The sequence below is a fragment of the Pipistrellus kuhlii genome, unplaced genomic scaffold (assembly GCF_014108245.1).
Source record: "Pipistrellus kuhlii isolate mPipKuh1 unplaced genomic scaffold, mPipKuh1.p scaffold_m20_p_13, whole genome shotgun sequence".
NCBI lineage: Eukaryota > Metazoa > Chordata > Mammalia > Chiroptera > Vespertilionidae > Pipistrellus > Pipistrellus kuhlii.
In genome coordinates, this window is record NW_023425438.1 from 13527420 (window position 1) to 13542345 (window position 14926).

At 62.5% G+C, this 14926-nt stretch overlaps 1 protein-coding gene across 7 annotated transcripts in view; it reads left to right on the plus strand.

The window, feature by feature from the left end:
* Positions 1-14926, plus strand: part of OTOF (otoferlin) — a 71893-nt gene that overhangs the window by 46618 nt on the left and 10349 nt on the right. For 4 of the 7 annotated variants that reach the window (XM_045580613.1, XM_036434991.2, XM_036434989.2 and 1 more), the window contains 22 exons: positions 220-304; positions 2047-2206; positions 2538-2724; positions 3121-3307; positions 3953-4176; positions 4381-4489; positions 5095-5275; positions 5381-5501; positions 6015-6115; positions 6249-6339; positions 6537-6653; positions 7004-7156; positions 7414-7603; positions 7694-7818; positions 8207-8341; positions 8971-9132; positions 9315-9434; positions 10150-10311; positions 10426-10588; positions 11085-11215; positions 12516-12545; positions 12995-13126. In XM_045580613.1, the coding sequence (XP_045436569.1) occupies positions 220-304; positions 2047-2206; positions 2538-2724; positions 3121-3307; positions 3953-4176; positions 4381-4489; positions 5095-5275; positions 5381-5501; positions 6015-6115; positions 6249-6339; positions 6537-6653; positions 7004-7156; positions 7414-7603; positions 7694-7818; positions 8207-8341; positions 8971-9132; positions 9315-9434; positions 10150-10311; positions 10426-10588; positions 11085-11215; positions 12516-12545; positions 12995-13126 (3066 nt within the window). The remainder of the gene's footprint in view (positions 1-219; positions 305-2046; positions 2207-2537; positions 2725-3120; positions 3308-3952; positions 4177-4380; positions 4490-5094; positions 5276-5380; positions 5502-6014; positions 6116-6248; positions 6340-6536; positions 6654-7003; positions 7157-7413; positions 7604-7693; positions 7819-8206; positions 8342-8970; positions 9133-9314; positions 9435-10149; positions 10312-10425; positions 10589-11084; positions 11216-12515; positions 12546-12994; positions 13127-14926) is intronic. The other 3 variants (XM_036434992.2, XM_045580615.1, XM_036434994.2) reach the window with 1 other exon arrangement.

The following is a 14926-nucleotide window of genomic DNA, read 5'->3' on the forward strand; positions in this document are numbered from 1 at the left end:
CAATAAGAGGCCAGAGCAGGGGGGCTGATATGAGCCTCGGGGAGCTCCCCTCCCCCCAGCCCCATGCCTGGAAAATGCTCTCCTGCTTCACCCAGAGGCTTGGGTCCCCAGAAAGACTGAGGTGGTGCCACCATCGGGCACCCACCCCCCCCCCCCCCCGCCCCTCGAAAGCCTCAGGCCCGCCCAGCCTGACTGCTGGCTGGTGGCTGTGCCCGGAAGGTGATTCACTCCAAGAACCTGCTGCGCAGCGGCACGCTGGTGGGCTCCTTCAAAATGGACGTGGGGACCGTGTACTCCCAGCCCGGTGAGTAGCTGCAGCCGGGCCGGCATCGGTGCACGAGGCTGGGGGAGCGTGGGCTCTGTCTTCCCAGCCGGGCGTCCCTGGCTCAGCCCGGTGGGGCCACGGGCACACACAGCCAGCAGGGATGCGGGGTGATGGCACTCAGCCTTCTGTGCACCGGTCTACTGGCATGGCATCCTGGGAAGCCCCAGAGCTGCAGGCTGACCCTCTGCCGGGATGGGTGGCACTGCCCCTTCCACAGTTGAGGGGCCTGGGGCTCTGGGAAGTGCCAGGGCTTTCCAGTCCCCCAGCTGGTCTGGGGTGGCATCGGGCTGTGTGACTCCTGAGCCCCCCTGGCTCTGCTGTCCTCAGAGCCCACCGCCCGGCCAGCGGGGACCGTGGGCGTACAACCTGGCAGGGGCTCCCTGTCCCTGAGGTGAGCCCGCCACTCAAGGCCACACCATTAGGCCTTCTGATGCCAGCCCTCCCAGAACAGTGAGGTAGGCACCAGTCCTCCCTCCCATTTCCCGAGGAGATCAAAGGACCCGAGAGAAGTTAAGTGGCTTGAAGGCGCCACTAAACTAATATGTTGAACAAATTGGAGCTTTTTGTGGTTCAGCCTAATAGACTCTTGGCTGGTGCACATCATGGCTGTGATGCAGACGGGAGGACTGAGCCCTGGCAGGGGCAGGCCTGAGCTGTGGTAGAAGGTGAAGGAGAGAGGGGAGAAGAGGGAAGTGCTGAGCCTTCCATGCAGCAAGGCCAGGGCTTCCCTCTGCTCGCAAACAGCTTTAAAGTGAACCTTAAGCCCAGTTGGGGTGGCTCAATGGTTGAGCATCCACCTATGAACCAGGAGGTCACGGTTCGATTCCCAGTCAGGGCACATGCCCGGGTTGTGGGCTCGATCCCCAGTAGGGGGCATGCAGGAGGCAGCTGATCAGTGACCCACCCTGGAATGGCCTCTTCCCCTGACACCGGTTCTTTCCTCCACACTGTCCTAGGCCTCCACACTGTCCTATGTCCTGGGATTATTGGGGTGACACTACCCTGTCTTTGGGAGGCTTTCCATCTGAAATTGGACAGACAATAAATAGTTCATCACTTGTCAGTGTGATAGGAGTGAGCTTATGGAACAGCAAGAACACCAAAAGGATCAAGTTTAGCAATTCCGAGGAAGTCGGGGAAGGCTGCATGGAGGAGGAGACACTTAAGCAAAAGAAGTGGATGTTTACACAGGGAAGAGAGTGGTTGGGGCAGAGGGAGAGCAGGGATGAGGTTATTCCAAGCCCACAGGCCAGCAGCCACAAGGGCATGAAGGTGTGAAATAGTGAGTGGATTATTCAGAGAGGAGTCCGCAGCTTTGCTTTGCAGGAGCACAGGGATGGGGTGGGATGGGCAGGGGAAACTGGGGGTGCTGTATCCGAGGCCCCACAGGCCATGCTAAGGTCTGTGGTCTTACCCCGAGCACTCGGGAACCCCCGGTGAGAGAGGGGGCCTCTCTGAAGGCTCTGCCTGGCAGCCATGTGCAGATGAGTGCAGGGGTTGGGGTGGGAGGGCTGCAGGCAGAGGAACTTATTAGGAGGCGGTCACACCACACATCTGTTCAGGAACCTCTGCCCCCCTGGCCCAGAGGCAAGCAGAGTGGTACCCCTGGTGGCTTGATCTCGGGGCCAAGCAGGCCCTGAGCTCCGCAGCTCTGCGGCCTGCCCTGAGGGCAGTGCCCCAGGAGGGGGCGCAGGTGTAGTCCTCGCTCCTCGCCACTGCAGAGCACCAGTTCCACCACAAGTGGGCCATCCTGTCCGACCCCGACGACATCTCGGCTGGGCTCAAGGGCTACGTCAAGTGTGACGTCGCAGTGGTGGGCAAGGGGGACAACATCAAGACGCCCCACAAGGCCAACGAGACGGAGGAGGATGACATTGAAGGGTGAGGCTCCCAACTTCCCCCAGCCCGAGACCCGGCCTGGCCCCGCCCGGCCTTCCCCAAAGGGAGTCCCTTAGATAGACTGGCTCAGAGATCGAACCTTCCATCCCCCAGACCCCTGTTCTCACCCACCCCCAGATAGCCCACCTGTTCCTGGAAGGACTCTGGCCAGGGCTGGGGCCACCTGCTCTGGCCTCAACACCCTCTGTCACAGCAGAGAAGGGACTGGGCAGAGCAGGGGCTCCTGGAGATTGTCCCAGGCCCCAGGGACACATAGGTGTGAGGGCAGGAGCTGGGGTGCCCGGCCTGGTGCCCGAGCTGTGTGTGCCGGCAGGAACTTGCTGCTCCCCGATGGCGTGCCCGCCGAACGCCAGTGGGCCCGCTTCTACGTGAAGATCTACCGAGCAGAGGGGCTGCCCCGTATGAACACCAGCCTCATGGCCAACGTGAAGAAGGCCTTCATTGGGGAGAACAAGGACCTGGTTGACCCCTACGTGCAAGTCTTCTTTGCTGGCCAGAAGGTACTGGGGTGCAGAGGGAGGGGCTGGGATTTGGGGTGATGGGCATCAGAGAGATGTGGGAGCCTAGGGGCTGACATAAGGCAAAATCAGAAGCCAGGAGCCTGGCCTGAGAAGGGAGGAAAGTGAGGGATGAGGGGGCAGGGGGCAGAAGGACTGGGACTGTCTTAGCATGGACAGGCCTTAGGGAACTCTCCCGCCTCTGGGTCCTGGAGACCAAGAGGGGGGGCACCGAATGGAAGGAGAGTCTGAGAGGCTGGGGTGGGAAGAGTGGAGGAGATAAGTACACACACACACCACCTACATATACACACATACACATACACACATATGCACACATAAAGTAAGCACATACATGCACGCTCACGCACAAACCCTACCGCCCACTCCCTCGCGCAGGGCAAGACCTCGGTGCAGAAGAACAGCTACGAGCCGCTGTGGAATGAGCAGGTCGTCTTCACCGACCTGTTCCCCCCGCTCTGCAAACGCATGAAGGTGCAGATCCGGGACTCGGACAAGGTCAACGACGTGGCCATCGGCACCCACTTCATTGACCTGCGCAAGATTTCCAACGACGGAGACAAAGGTCAGCCGTAGCAGACGGAGTGGCGGGGCAGGGGTGGGGGGGTGGGGGTGGGGTGGGGGGGAGAGTCCTGAAGGAAGGATAAATGAAGGAGGCTCCCCTTCAACCACCACCATCTCGCACCTCGGCCTGGAAGGTGCTGGGCGCAGTGAGGGCTTGGCCAGCAGCTCCCACCTCAAGGGGGAGGTGGAAAGTCATGGCTAAGTCTGCAGGGCTGACTGGGCCTGCCGGAGCCCAGTTGCTTGGATTTGAACCCCAGCTCTGACAGTGAGTCCCTCTGACCTTTGTACTATCCCCATTTGTAAAATGAAGATAACAATTACACATGTGTGCATATGCATGCATATTAGCTATAGATGTGTCCTATTGCCATAGTACCTATCTATAGACTTGTGGGAACAGACCCCTCCTTCAACCCAGGGGCATACTGGGTGCCAGGGATACAGAGCGAGAGAAGCGCCCATTCCCATCCTCACAGCGCTCACGGGGGCTCAGGGGATGGATGTGCTCCCAAACGCTCACAGCCGAAGGCATGGGGTCTGCAGCTCAGCAATCAGGAGGTGCAGGCTGGGAGCCCAGAGGAGGTCCCTCTGACCCCTGTGGGCCCTGAGGTGTCACACAGGCCACTCCTCTCTCTCCGGCTCACAGGCTTCCTGCCCACGCTGGGCCCGGCCTGGGTGAACATGTACGGCTCCACACGCAACTACACGCTGCTGGATGAGCACCAGGACCTGAACGAGGGCCTGGGGGAGGGCGTGTCCTTCCGCGCCCGCCTCATGCTGGGCCTGGCCGTGGAGATCCTGGACACCTCCAACCCTGAGCTCACCAGCTCCACGGAGGTGCAGGTGGAGCAGGCCACGCCGGTGTCAGAGGTGAGGCCCTGGGGGCTGTGCTGTCCTCCCGCCAGGCCCCCCAGCTCAGCCTCCTGCCCGCCATGTCAGCCTGGGTCTGGGCTGCCCAGCCTCATCGCTGGGTGGGATGTGCCCGTCAGCAGCCGAAGGACCTGTCGGAGGGGGCCTGGCCCCAGCCCAGCATCCCCGTGAAGGTTAATGATGTTTCAACCATCTTCCCCACAGAGCTGCACGGGGAAAATAGAGGAATTCTTTTTATTCGGAGCCTTTCTGGAAGCCTCAATGATCGACCGGAAAAACGGAGAAAAGCCGATTACCTTTGAGGTCACCATCGGTGAGTGCTTGGCCTCTGAGGGGACTTCAGGCCCCAGGGCGTCTGGGTGCTCGCTGCTAAGCCCTGCACCACAGCCCTGGTGGGAGGGGAAATGTGACCACTTTCCTCTGCGTGTCCTCCAGCGTGCACACTGCACACAGCAACTGCCCATGGTGCCTACAGCACATGCCTGCAGGGCACACAGTGCATGCCCATGGTGCATACAGTGCATGCCCATGGTACACACATGCCCATGAGGTGGGCCTGGGCTCCACCTCGATGCCAGGTTATGCTTGGGACACAGGGAGAAAGAAGCCATCCCTGCAGAAGGAAGCCTCGTGGGGCTGGAGAGGGGAGAGTGGGAACCCAGGCCATGGCCTGGGCTGGACCTTGAGCTCAGGGGTCGTCAGAGCTCTTTGCGAGAGGTTTGCGGGTGTGGAGAACAGGGGCACCGGTTCCGGAGAATGCTCTGTCCCGTCTGAGCGGGCACAGACCCCAGCACCTTCCCCATTCCCGGACTTTCCCTCTCCCCTCCCACAAACCCACGGCAGCAGCGGCATTGGAGGGCAGGCCGGGGCCGGGAGGGGAAAGGACTCTGAGCCCTGCGTGCCCCCTCGTGCCTCCAGGCAACTATGGGAATGAGGTCGATGGCCTGTCCCGACCCCAGCGGCCCCGACCTCAGAAGGAGCCCGGGGACGAGGAGGAGGTAGATCTGATTCAGAACTCGAGTGACGAGGAGACAGAGGAGGGTGGGGACCTGGCCTCAGTCTCCTCCACCCCACCCATGCGGCCCCAGATCACTGACAGGTGAGCCAGGTGGCAAAGGGGGTCCTGGGAGGGCCTGCCTGCTGCCTCCCACCCTCTCAAGGCCTAGCCCCCCAACCTTCCACCTCCCACCCCCTCCCGCCCCAGGAACTACTTCCATCTGCCCTACCTGGAGCAAAAGCCCTGCATCTACATCAAGAGCTGGTGGCCGGACCAGCGCCGCCGCCTCTACAACGCCAACATCATGGACCACATTGCAGACAAGTTGGTCAGCGCCGGGCCTGGGTGGGAGGGGGCGGGGAAGGTGGGGAGGAACGAGGCTCCTGGGCCCCACAGCTCACTGAGAAGGGGTCGGGAGTGGGGGCAGGGACTGCGGGGTGGCCCAGCAGGACCTAAGTTCCTGGCCCTGCCCTCGGGTCCCAGAAGTGGGCCAAGAGCCCAAGGGCTGCCGGAGTGGAGTCTGGGACCCCGGACCCAGCCAGTGCTGGGGTTCCCTGAAGGCAGCCGAGCAGCCCTCTGTCTCTGGCCTGCACCTTCCCCAGCTAGTCCCGAGTTCCGCCCTGGGCCCACCAGGACCACGATTCAGAGCCCAACGTGGCATCCTCCTCAGGAACTGAAGGCCCCGGGCTCCGAGAGCAGAGTCTGGGAATTGGGTGGTTTCCTGATGCCGGTGGGACCCTGGAGGTGGCACTAGCGAGAGGTCCCAAGTCATTAGCCCTGAGGAGTGGGCAGCTGGGGGAGGGGCTGGGGCTCAGCGTGCACCCCTCCGCCTGCTTCTCAGGAAGAAGGCCTGAACGACGTGCAGGAGATGATCAAAACGGAGAAGTCCTACCCCGAGCGCCGACTGCGGGGCGTCCTGGAGGAGCTGAGCTGTGGCTGCCGGTGAGGGCACCGGGCCTGGGACTGGGGCGGGGGGAGGGGACTGGAAAGTGGGGGCTGGGAAGAGAAGGAGGTGTCTGCAGGCCTCCTGCTGGTGAGTGGGCTCTGCTAAGCCCTGCTCCCTTCACCCCCCCAGCCGGTTCCTCTCCCTCGCTGACAAGGACCAGGGCCACATGTCCCGTACCAGGCTGGACAGGGAGCGCCTCAAATCATGCTTGCGGGAGCTGGTGAGGACATGCTGGTCCCCGGTGCTGGACCACACGGGGGATGGAGGGGAGTCTGGTCCCCGGTGCTGGACCACACGGGGGATGGAGGGGAGTCTGGAGGGGAAGAAGGGAAGCTGAGGTGGGAGGGCACAGGTCCCAGGGCCAGCCCCTCCATCATGCATCACGGCCCGAGCCCCACCACCCCCTCCCCCCTGCAGGAGAGCATGGGGCAGCAGGCGAAGACCCTGCGGGCTCAGGTGAAGCGCCACACGGTGCGGGACAAGCTGAGGCTGTGCCAGAACTTCCTGCAGAAGCTGCGCTTCCTGTCGGACGAGGTGTGCCCCTGCCGTGGGCACAGAGGGGTGCCAGCCCCAAACCCCAGTGGCCAGAGAGGGAGGGGCTGCACAGGAAGGGGCGGGGCTGGACCACCGAGGAGGCCTCTCCTCCCCTGACCACCACTGGGGGGCAGGAGGGAACCAGCCCTCCATCCTGCGGAGTGTTCTTCCCGCCCCATCCCCATCGGCAGGAGGGAGGCGAAGAAGGACCAGCATCTGGGGTCCTTCCTCTGCAGGCCCAGGCCTGGCCCCGGGTCCTGAGGCCAAGACCCTGGTGGTCAGTGAGGCTCAGGGAGCCCCGACCAAGCGGGACCCCCTCAATCACAGGCTCCCCTCCCGCCCCACCACAGCCCCAGCACAGCATCCCCGACGTCTTCATCTGGATGATGAGCAACAACAAGCGCATCGCCTACGCCCGGGTGCCCTCCAAGGACCTGCTCTTCTCCATTGTGGAGGAGGAGCTGGGCAAGGACTGCGCCAAGGTCAAGACGCTCTTCCTCAAGGTGCCGGAGGGGGGCAGACGGAGGGGCAGGGGGCGGTGCCGGGTGGGGGCCTGGGCCCAGGATTTGATTCTGGCTTCTTCAAAGGGTCGGTCTCCCCAGCAGGGGACCGGCTCTCCACCCGGGGTCTGGCAGGCCCTCAAGGAGCAGGTGCTCGGAGAAGACAGAGCTGGAGAGCGAATAGATGGGGGGGGGGGAGGAGGGGGACAGCAAGGCCCCACCCTGCCCGCCCCTCTCGGTGCTGACCCCCTGACCCTCAGCTGCCAGGCAAGCGGGGCCTCGGCTCCATGGGCTGGACGGTGCAGGCCAAGGTGGAGCTCTACCTGTGGCTGGGCCTCAGCAAGCAGCGCAAGGACTTCCTGTGCGGCCTGCCCTGCGGCTTCGAGGAGGTCAAGGCGGCCCAGGCCCTGGGCCTGCACTCCTTCCCGCCCATCAGCCTGGTCTACACCAGTGAGTGGGGAGCCTGGGCTCCCGGCCCTCGCCCCGGGAGGGTGTGGGGTGGGGGGGCATCCCCAAGCCTCAGCCTGCCCCTCCCCGCAGAGAAGCAGGTGTTCCAGCTCCGGGCGCACATGTACCAGGCCCGCAGCCTCTTCGCCGCTGACAGCAGTGGCCTCTCGGACCCTTTCGCCCGTGTCTTCTTCATCAACCAGAGCCAGTGCACGGAGGTGAGGGCCCGGGAGGAGGGCGGGGCTCTGGCGTTGAGAGACGTGGGGGACCTGGGAGCTGGTGGAACCCCGAGAGACACATGGGCCAGCTCCCAGCCCCTTAGGGGGAAGCCTGGCAGGTAACGGCACACCCAGGCCACGCCTGTGAGGCTTCAGGGAGGTCCCATCCAACGAGAGAAGACATAGGCAGAGGGGTGGGAGCAGGCCTCACATTACCCCTCATTTTAAGTTCCCAGACGAGTCGGGGAGCATGATGCTCCTGCCTCTGAGCCCCCTGGAAGCCACAGTGACTGTGGAGTGGCTTCTGCCGGGGATAGCTGTCCATCCACCACCACGTGTGACCCGTCTCCCCCCGCCCCCGCCCCCCGCCCTCCACCCCGTGCTGCAGGTGCTGAACGAGACCCTGTGCCCCACCTGGGACCAGATGCTGGTGTTCGACAACCTGGAGCTGTACGGTGAAGCTCAGGAGCTGCGGGATGACCCCCCCATCATCGTCATAGAAATCTACGACCAGGACAGCATGGTAGGGTGGACACTGAGACCGGGGCTTACCCCTTCCTCACTCTACGTACATCAATGGCCACTCCCAGACCCCTCAGCCACGTGCTTGCTGGAGTGTGGGAGTCTGGGCTGCTGGCCAGCCTCCAGATGGCTCCTGCCCCGTCACTGCACCCACTCACCACTGTGGGCCCCTGGGTCTCGGGGAGAAGAGGGGTCAGGGTGTCCCCACTCCCTGCACAGGCAGACTGAGCTCAGGCTCAGTCTCCAGAACAGGTGTCCACAGTCCTGCTGTCCCCAGCCTTCCCCCACCCGAGGGGCCCTCGTCCCCCTGCCCATACCTACCAGTCACTAACAGCCTCCCAGCCCTCCGTGAGAGCTCTGGAGTGGGGAGTGAGCGACCGGGGTCCCTGAGAGAGCCCCGGACTAGAAGCAGGAGGGCCTCATTTCTGGGCCTGAGTCCTGACCGCCATCCACTGCCGGCACGGCCGTGAGCAGGTCCGTGGTGAGCCTTGGTGCTCCCCCTGGTGAGATGGGGTGCTCACACCTGCCCTGGCCTCCCGGGGCTGTGGTAAGGGCAGAGTGAGGCCTGGGTGTGATGCTGCTCAGGGAACTCCAGCACCCGGCGGCCACCGTGGCTGTTTGTCACGTCAGGGCAAATGCGACTTCATGGGCCGGACCTTCGCCAAGCCCGTGGTGAAGATGGCGGACGAGGAGTACTGCCCGCCCCGCTTCCCGCCCCAGCTCGAGTACTACCAGATCTACCGAGGCAACGCCACGGCCGGAGACCTGCTGGCCGCCTTCGAGCTGCTGCAGGTGGGCCTCCCTCCCCGTCCTGCCCAGAGGCCGGCCTCGCTGGAGCCCGGAGCGTGGTTCTTAGGGGTCAGAGGGCGTGGGGCCTCCCTGTCTCCCCAGGTCACATGGCAACTCACCCCTGGGAAGGGAGAGCCCACTCTCTGGGCTCCGCAGGGTGTGACCTGTGACCCCCAATTCCCCAGATCGGGCCAGCAGGGAAGGCCGACCTGCCCCCCATCGACGGCCCGATGGACATGGACCGAGGGCCCATCATGCCCGTGCCCGTGGGCATCCGGCCCGTGCTCAGCAAATACCGAATCGAGGTGCGCGAGGGCTCCACTCCCCCCCTCCCCCCATCTCCCCTGCCCTTGCCCTGGACAGGCCGTGCTGTGCTCGCTCTTCCTTCTCCCTCACTCTCTTACGCCATCGGGGTCATAAGCGCATATCACATCATTGACCTCCAATCCCAGGGTCTTCCGCAACCTCGGGCCACCTCATTTTTCAGACAAGGAGACAGAGACAAGGAGGGGAAGTGACTTGTCCAAGGTCACACGTGGAGCCAGCAGCAGGCCCAGGCCCCCACAAGGAGGGGAAGTGACTTGTCCAAGGTCACACGTGGAGCCAGCAGCAGGCCCAGGCCAGCCTCCAGGTGGCTCCTGCCCCGTCACTGCACCCTTCTCGCCACTGTGGGCCCAGCAGCAGGCCCAGCAGCAGGCCCAGGCCAGCCTCCAGGTGGCTCCTGCCCCGTCACTGCACCCTTCTCGCCACTGTGGGCTCCAGCAGCAGGCCCAGGCCCCCACAAGTCCAGGGTCTGGCCGATCTGTTCTGAGCCTCCCGGCCATGTTCTGGGCCTTTCCCAGCCTCCTCTCTGCCCACCACACCCACTCCTGTCAGCTCTCCTGGCCCTGCTCCCTCCCCCCCGCCCCACCGGACGCACTGGCCACTCCCCGGCCCAGCTCCTCCTCAGGTAGCCCAGCCCGCCCACAGCTGGCTCCCTCCTGTGACTGAGGGGACGCTCCTCTCCCCGGACCCCACCAGGTGCTGTTCTGGGGCCTGCGGGACCTGAAGCGGGTGAACCTGGCCCAGGTGGACCGGCCCAGGGTGGACATCGAGTGTGCGGGGAAGGGCGTACAGTCATCCATGATCCACAACTACAAGAAGAACCCCAACTTCAGCACCCTTGTCAAGTGGTTTGAAGTGGTGGGTGCAGGCTTGGGCGTGGCCTGGCAGAGCCAGGGGTGGCCAGTGTGGCTGGGCAAGGCCGGGTGCCTCTGCCCCCTTCTCCGAGCTCAGGCCCCGCTGGTCGCCCTCCAGGACCTCCCGGAGAACGAGCTGCTGCACCCGCCCCTCAACATCCGTGTGGTGGACTGCCGGGCCTTCGGCCGCTACACCCTGGTGGGCTCCCACGCCGTGAGCTCCCTGCGGCGCTTCATCTACCGGCCCCCGGACCACTCGGCCCCCAACTGGAACAGCACCGGTATGACCGCACCCCAACCCCAGGCCTGTCTCCACCCAGTCCGTGGGAGGGAGCTCCAGCTCACGGTCCAGTCCACGCAGCCACCCGTTCGCTCCTCCGGTGCATCCCCAAGTGGGTAGAGAGGAGGCCAGTGGGGAGGTGCCAGCCTGAGAGCCAAAGCTGCCCAGATCCGCCCCTGCTCCGGGGCGGGAAAGAGCCAGAGCTGGCGATGTCCTTAGAGGGCCTGTGGGCAGGCGGATCTTAGAGAAGATCCAGGCCTCCTTCCCAGCCTCCCTCCCAGCCCGGCCTCCACTATTTCTCTCCACTGCAGCCCTCCTTCCTTCTTACTCACCGTCTTCCTCTCCTTATGCCCATCGGTTATCCCTCAACTGCTCCGCCCTCCTCTCTTCTCGAAAACCAGCGTAAGGCCCCTGGTTCTTCTGCTCACGCCTGACCTTCACTGTTACTCCTGCTCTTCCCTGTCTGTCTGCCTGTCTGTCCATCTCTCTCTGTCCAGTAAGACTCCTCCGGGGCTGCCGTGTGCTGTGCCATAGGGGCCCCTCCTCTCACCCTGCAGGGGAGATCGTGGTGAACATGGAGCCAGAGGCGCCCGTCAAGAAGCTGGAGACCATGGTGAAGCTGGATGCGGTAAGGCACGCGGGGTCCTTGCCACACTGGTGGGCCGCGAGCAGCTTTCTCCCTCACGTGTGCCCCTCCCCGTGAGCCAGGCCGCCTCCGTCAGCGTGTCCAGGGCTCACACGGGCTACGTGTGCAGAAAGCTCCATCCTGGACTCTGGGTGTGTGGTGTGCATGTAGGAGAGACACAAAGAGCAGTAATCATTTGAGGGGATAGCCCGCAATTATTTTTCATTCCAACTAGCGACGCCATTGGCGATAGATTCCCCGTGGGGACACCACTGTTTTTCCCAAAGGGTTCCTGGTTTTCCATCCCAGCCATTCGCAGACAACTCTCCCCAGACCTTGGTTGTGGAGGGACCTCGAGCTGGAAGCTCCTTATTCCTCCCAGCCTTAGGACTAGGGCCATGGTCTGCCAGAGGGAGACCTGCCGCCTGGGGTTTGGGTGTGGGGTCGGCGTGGGCAGGGAGGGCAGAACGGAGGCCAGCCTGGAGGAGGCCATCCTGTGTCCAGACGGTGCTGAGGGCCTGGACGTGGGCTTCCTCTCCACCACTTTCTCCAAATCTCATTTCCAGCCCGGCCTGCCTCATACAGCCTGGGCTGTCTCCTAGCTTCCGAGATCTGAGCTCACTCAACTCCCATCAGGCCCGTAATTCTCTTGGCTCATCATGCTTGGCTCCAGGAGGTCCTGGCCAGTGGCTGAGTTAGCAGTGGGCATGCCTCTTGGGAAAGGGGAGCAGACAAGGTCCAGTGCCTGGCCCACAGACCTGGGATGGCACTGCCAGGCTCTGGGGCTACACCTGGAGATCCCCATCCTCTCAACTCCCAGCCTCCCGAGTGCTCCTGAGGGCCTGCTGGGAAGGCCCTGCTTTCAGGCTGTCAGCCAACAAGCCAGAGGCCAGTACCTTAGCGTGGGTTCTGGCGGGGTGTCTCACCAGGGTCCGCTTTGGCTGTGCAATTATGTGTGTGTGCATATCCACTTAATGTTTAAGGTCTTGACCTGGTGAGAAACAAGGGAGTTGAAGTTGACTCCATCTGGCCGACATCACTGAACTCCTGCATGCGGCCCGCCTCCCCTCCCGAGTCTGACCTCCCGTTGGAATCATCGGGAGAGTCACAGACCACCACCCGGCGGGTCTGGGGGAGCATCTGGGAAGCAGGCTCCGCAGTGGTGTGCCTGCAGTGTAGAGCTGACCCTGGGGGCACGAGGACTCGGCACACAGCAAGGGTCCCTGAATGATGCTTGCTACTGCCTCCACTCCAGGCCCCTGAACGCTAATTCTGTCCCCGTGTCTTTGGTTCCCTTTTGCAGACTTCTGATGCCGTCATCAAGGTGGATGTGGTGAGTGGGGGGACGGTGGAGGGGGAGATTCTGGGGAAAGAAGACCCTACACTGAGCCTAGCATCAGGCACTGAGCCACACTTCCCTCCCCCCGGCCCCGGGATGCACACACCTGCACACCCTCCAAGAAGAGGGAGGGAGAGGGCTGCTTGGGCAGCAGGGCCCCTGAGTGAACAGATAGAGTATGGTGTGGGGGCAAAAGCCAGTCAGTGCCTGCAGCTTCGGCCAGTGGCTCCTGTTGCAGGTCATGACCTCTCCAGTCGTGGCATCCTCCTCCACAAAGCAAGGTCCTGCTCCTCTGATATCAGTGGCCCCACAGAGCCTCGTGGAGCCCTGGGCTTTCCGGGAGCAGGGGTCAGAACAGATGGGGGACCCCTGATTGCTCCGGGCCCAGGGAATGGCCAGGGCGCAGGGATGCATGCAGGACTCTGGGCCCGGCCCCTCCACAGGCTGACGAGGAGAAGGAGAAGAAGAAAAAGAAGAAGAAGGGCAGCTCGGACGAGCCGGAGGAGGAGGAGCCGGACGAGAGCATGCTGGACTGGTGGTCCAAGTACTTTGCCTCCATTGACACCATGAAGGAGGTGAGGCCTTGGCCTGGGCTAGGGGTCAAGGGGGGCTGGCAGTGGGGAGGAGCCTCCAACCCCCATCAGGCCCTACTGCCCAACTTCTTTCCGGCTCCTCTGCCCCATTCGCTTGAGCTGAGACCAGCCTTGAAGTTCTAGCTCGGGACTCACCTTCCCTGGCTTGCTTTTCTCTCATCCTCATCCATTCATTTCACAAACGGCTCCGAGTGTATGTGGGTCAGACACCAGCTTATCTAGGGGAGCCAAAAGCTAAGACGCCACGCCTGCCCTGAGGAGCCCTCTGCTTGCGGGGTGAAACGGGTGTGTGAACAGACACACTACGGCGTGGGGGCAAAAGCCAGCCAGTGCCTGCAGCAGTCAGGGGAGGCTTCCCGGAGGAGGTGGTGTGTGAGGAAGAGGAGAACGTGCTCAGGGGTCAAACAGAGACAACTTCTCGGCAGCACTTGCCCTTCTTCACGCTGTTTTGACACGTTCTCCGTCTCTGGGGCAGCAGCATGCTCTCCCTCCCCCTGTTGTGTGCACACGGGTTCTGTCTGCTGAGCCAGGCGGCAAGTTCCAGAAAGTGAGCACACGTCCCCCTCTTCTTCTGCTGTTTGGTCTCCAATGCCTCCCTAGCTCAGGGCGCTCCTGACCGGCTGGCTGACCCGGGGGGGACAAGGGCCTGCAGCTGTGTCTCCTCAGCGGCGCTGGTCCAGCCACACTCCCGGCCAGGCTCCTTCTGTGGCCAACGCTGTGTGCGGTGCTCACATCCCCTGGTCAGAGCACAGGCGGGGCGGCTGCAGGGAGCTAGATCCGTGTGACCGAGGAAAGGGCTGGCCCGGTGACGCGACAGTGTCAAGGAGCAAGGTCCGACCACCTGCCTCCTGGCACGTGTACCGTTAGAGAGGACTGGCCCTCGTGTCCTAATGCCAGTTTACAGGAAGGGGTAGAGGGAAGGAGAGGAGTCAGACTCCTTTCCTTGTATGGGCCCAACCCAGAACCTGCATGTATTGGCCAGAATCTGGTCCCATAGCCACGCAGCTACAAGGGAAGCTAAGTGGGCTGTGTGTGGTAAGAAAAACTCATCAAGAACAGGAAAGCAGCCCTAGCTGGTTTGGCTCAGTGGATAGAGCATCTGCCTGTGGACTGAAGGGTCCCAGGTTCAATTCTGGTCAAGGGCACATGCCTGGGTTGCAGGCTCAATCTCCAGTAGGGGGTATGTAGGAGGCAGCCGGTCAATAATTATCTCTCATCATTGATGTTTCTCTCTCTCCCTCACCCTTCCTCTCTGAAATAAATGTGTGTGTGTGTGTGTGTGTATTTTTTTATATTTTTTTTAAGAACAGGAAAGCAGATAATTGGGGGACACAGCAGGATCTCCTCCCACCATCCCCTCCTGGATCTGGGGTGGCCAGGCCAGAGCTCCAGGGGCTGCATGTGGTCTCCCTGTCTGAATGCACAGGCTGCCAGCATGGAGTCTCCAGTAGGTGGGGTGGGGTGAACTGAGTGAGGGAAATGAAGCAGATTTTTCCACTCAGTTATACATTTCTACATTATCTTAATATAACAGGCAACATTAAAGGACACTATATTTTTAACGATGCACAACTTAAAGAATCATAAACCCCTGCATACAGCTGGTCACAGTGTCCACATCATAAATTTTTTTAATCCACGTAAGCGGAGCACACGATGGGTCTGCAGCCCGGTAGGAAGGAGTTTCTGTCTCTAGTGCACTTAAGACTGGTCTGAGACTTCAGGGGGGGATTGGGGAGGAGGTCCGTAGACCCTCCCCCAGGAGCCTGCCTTCCCCTTCCT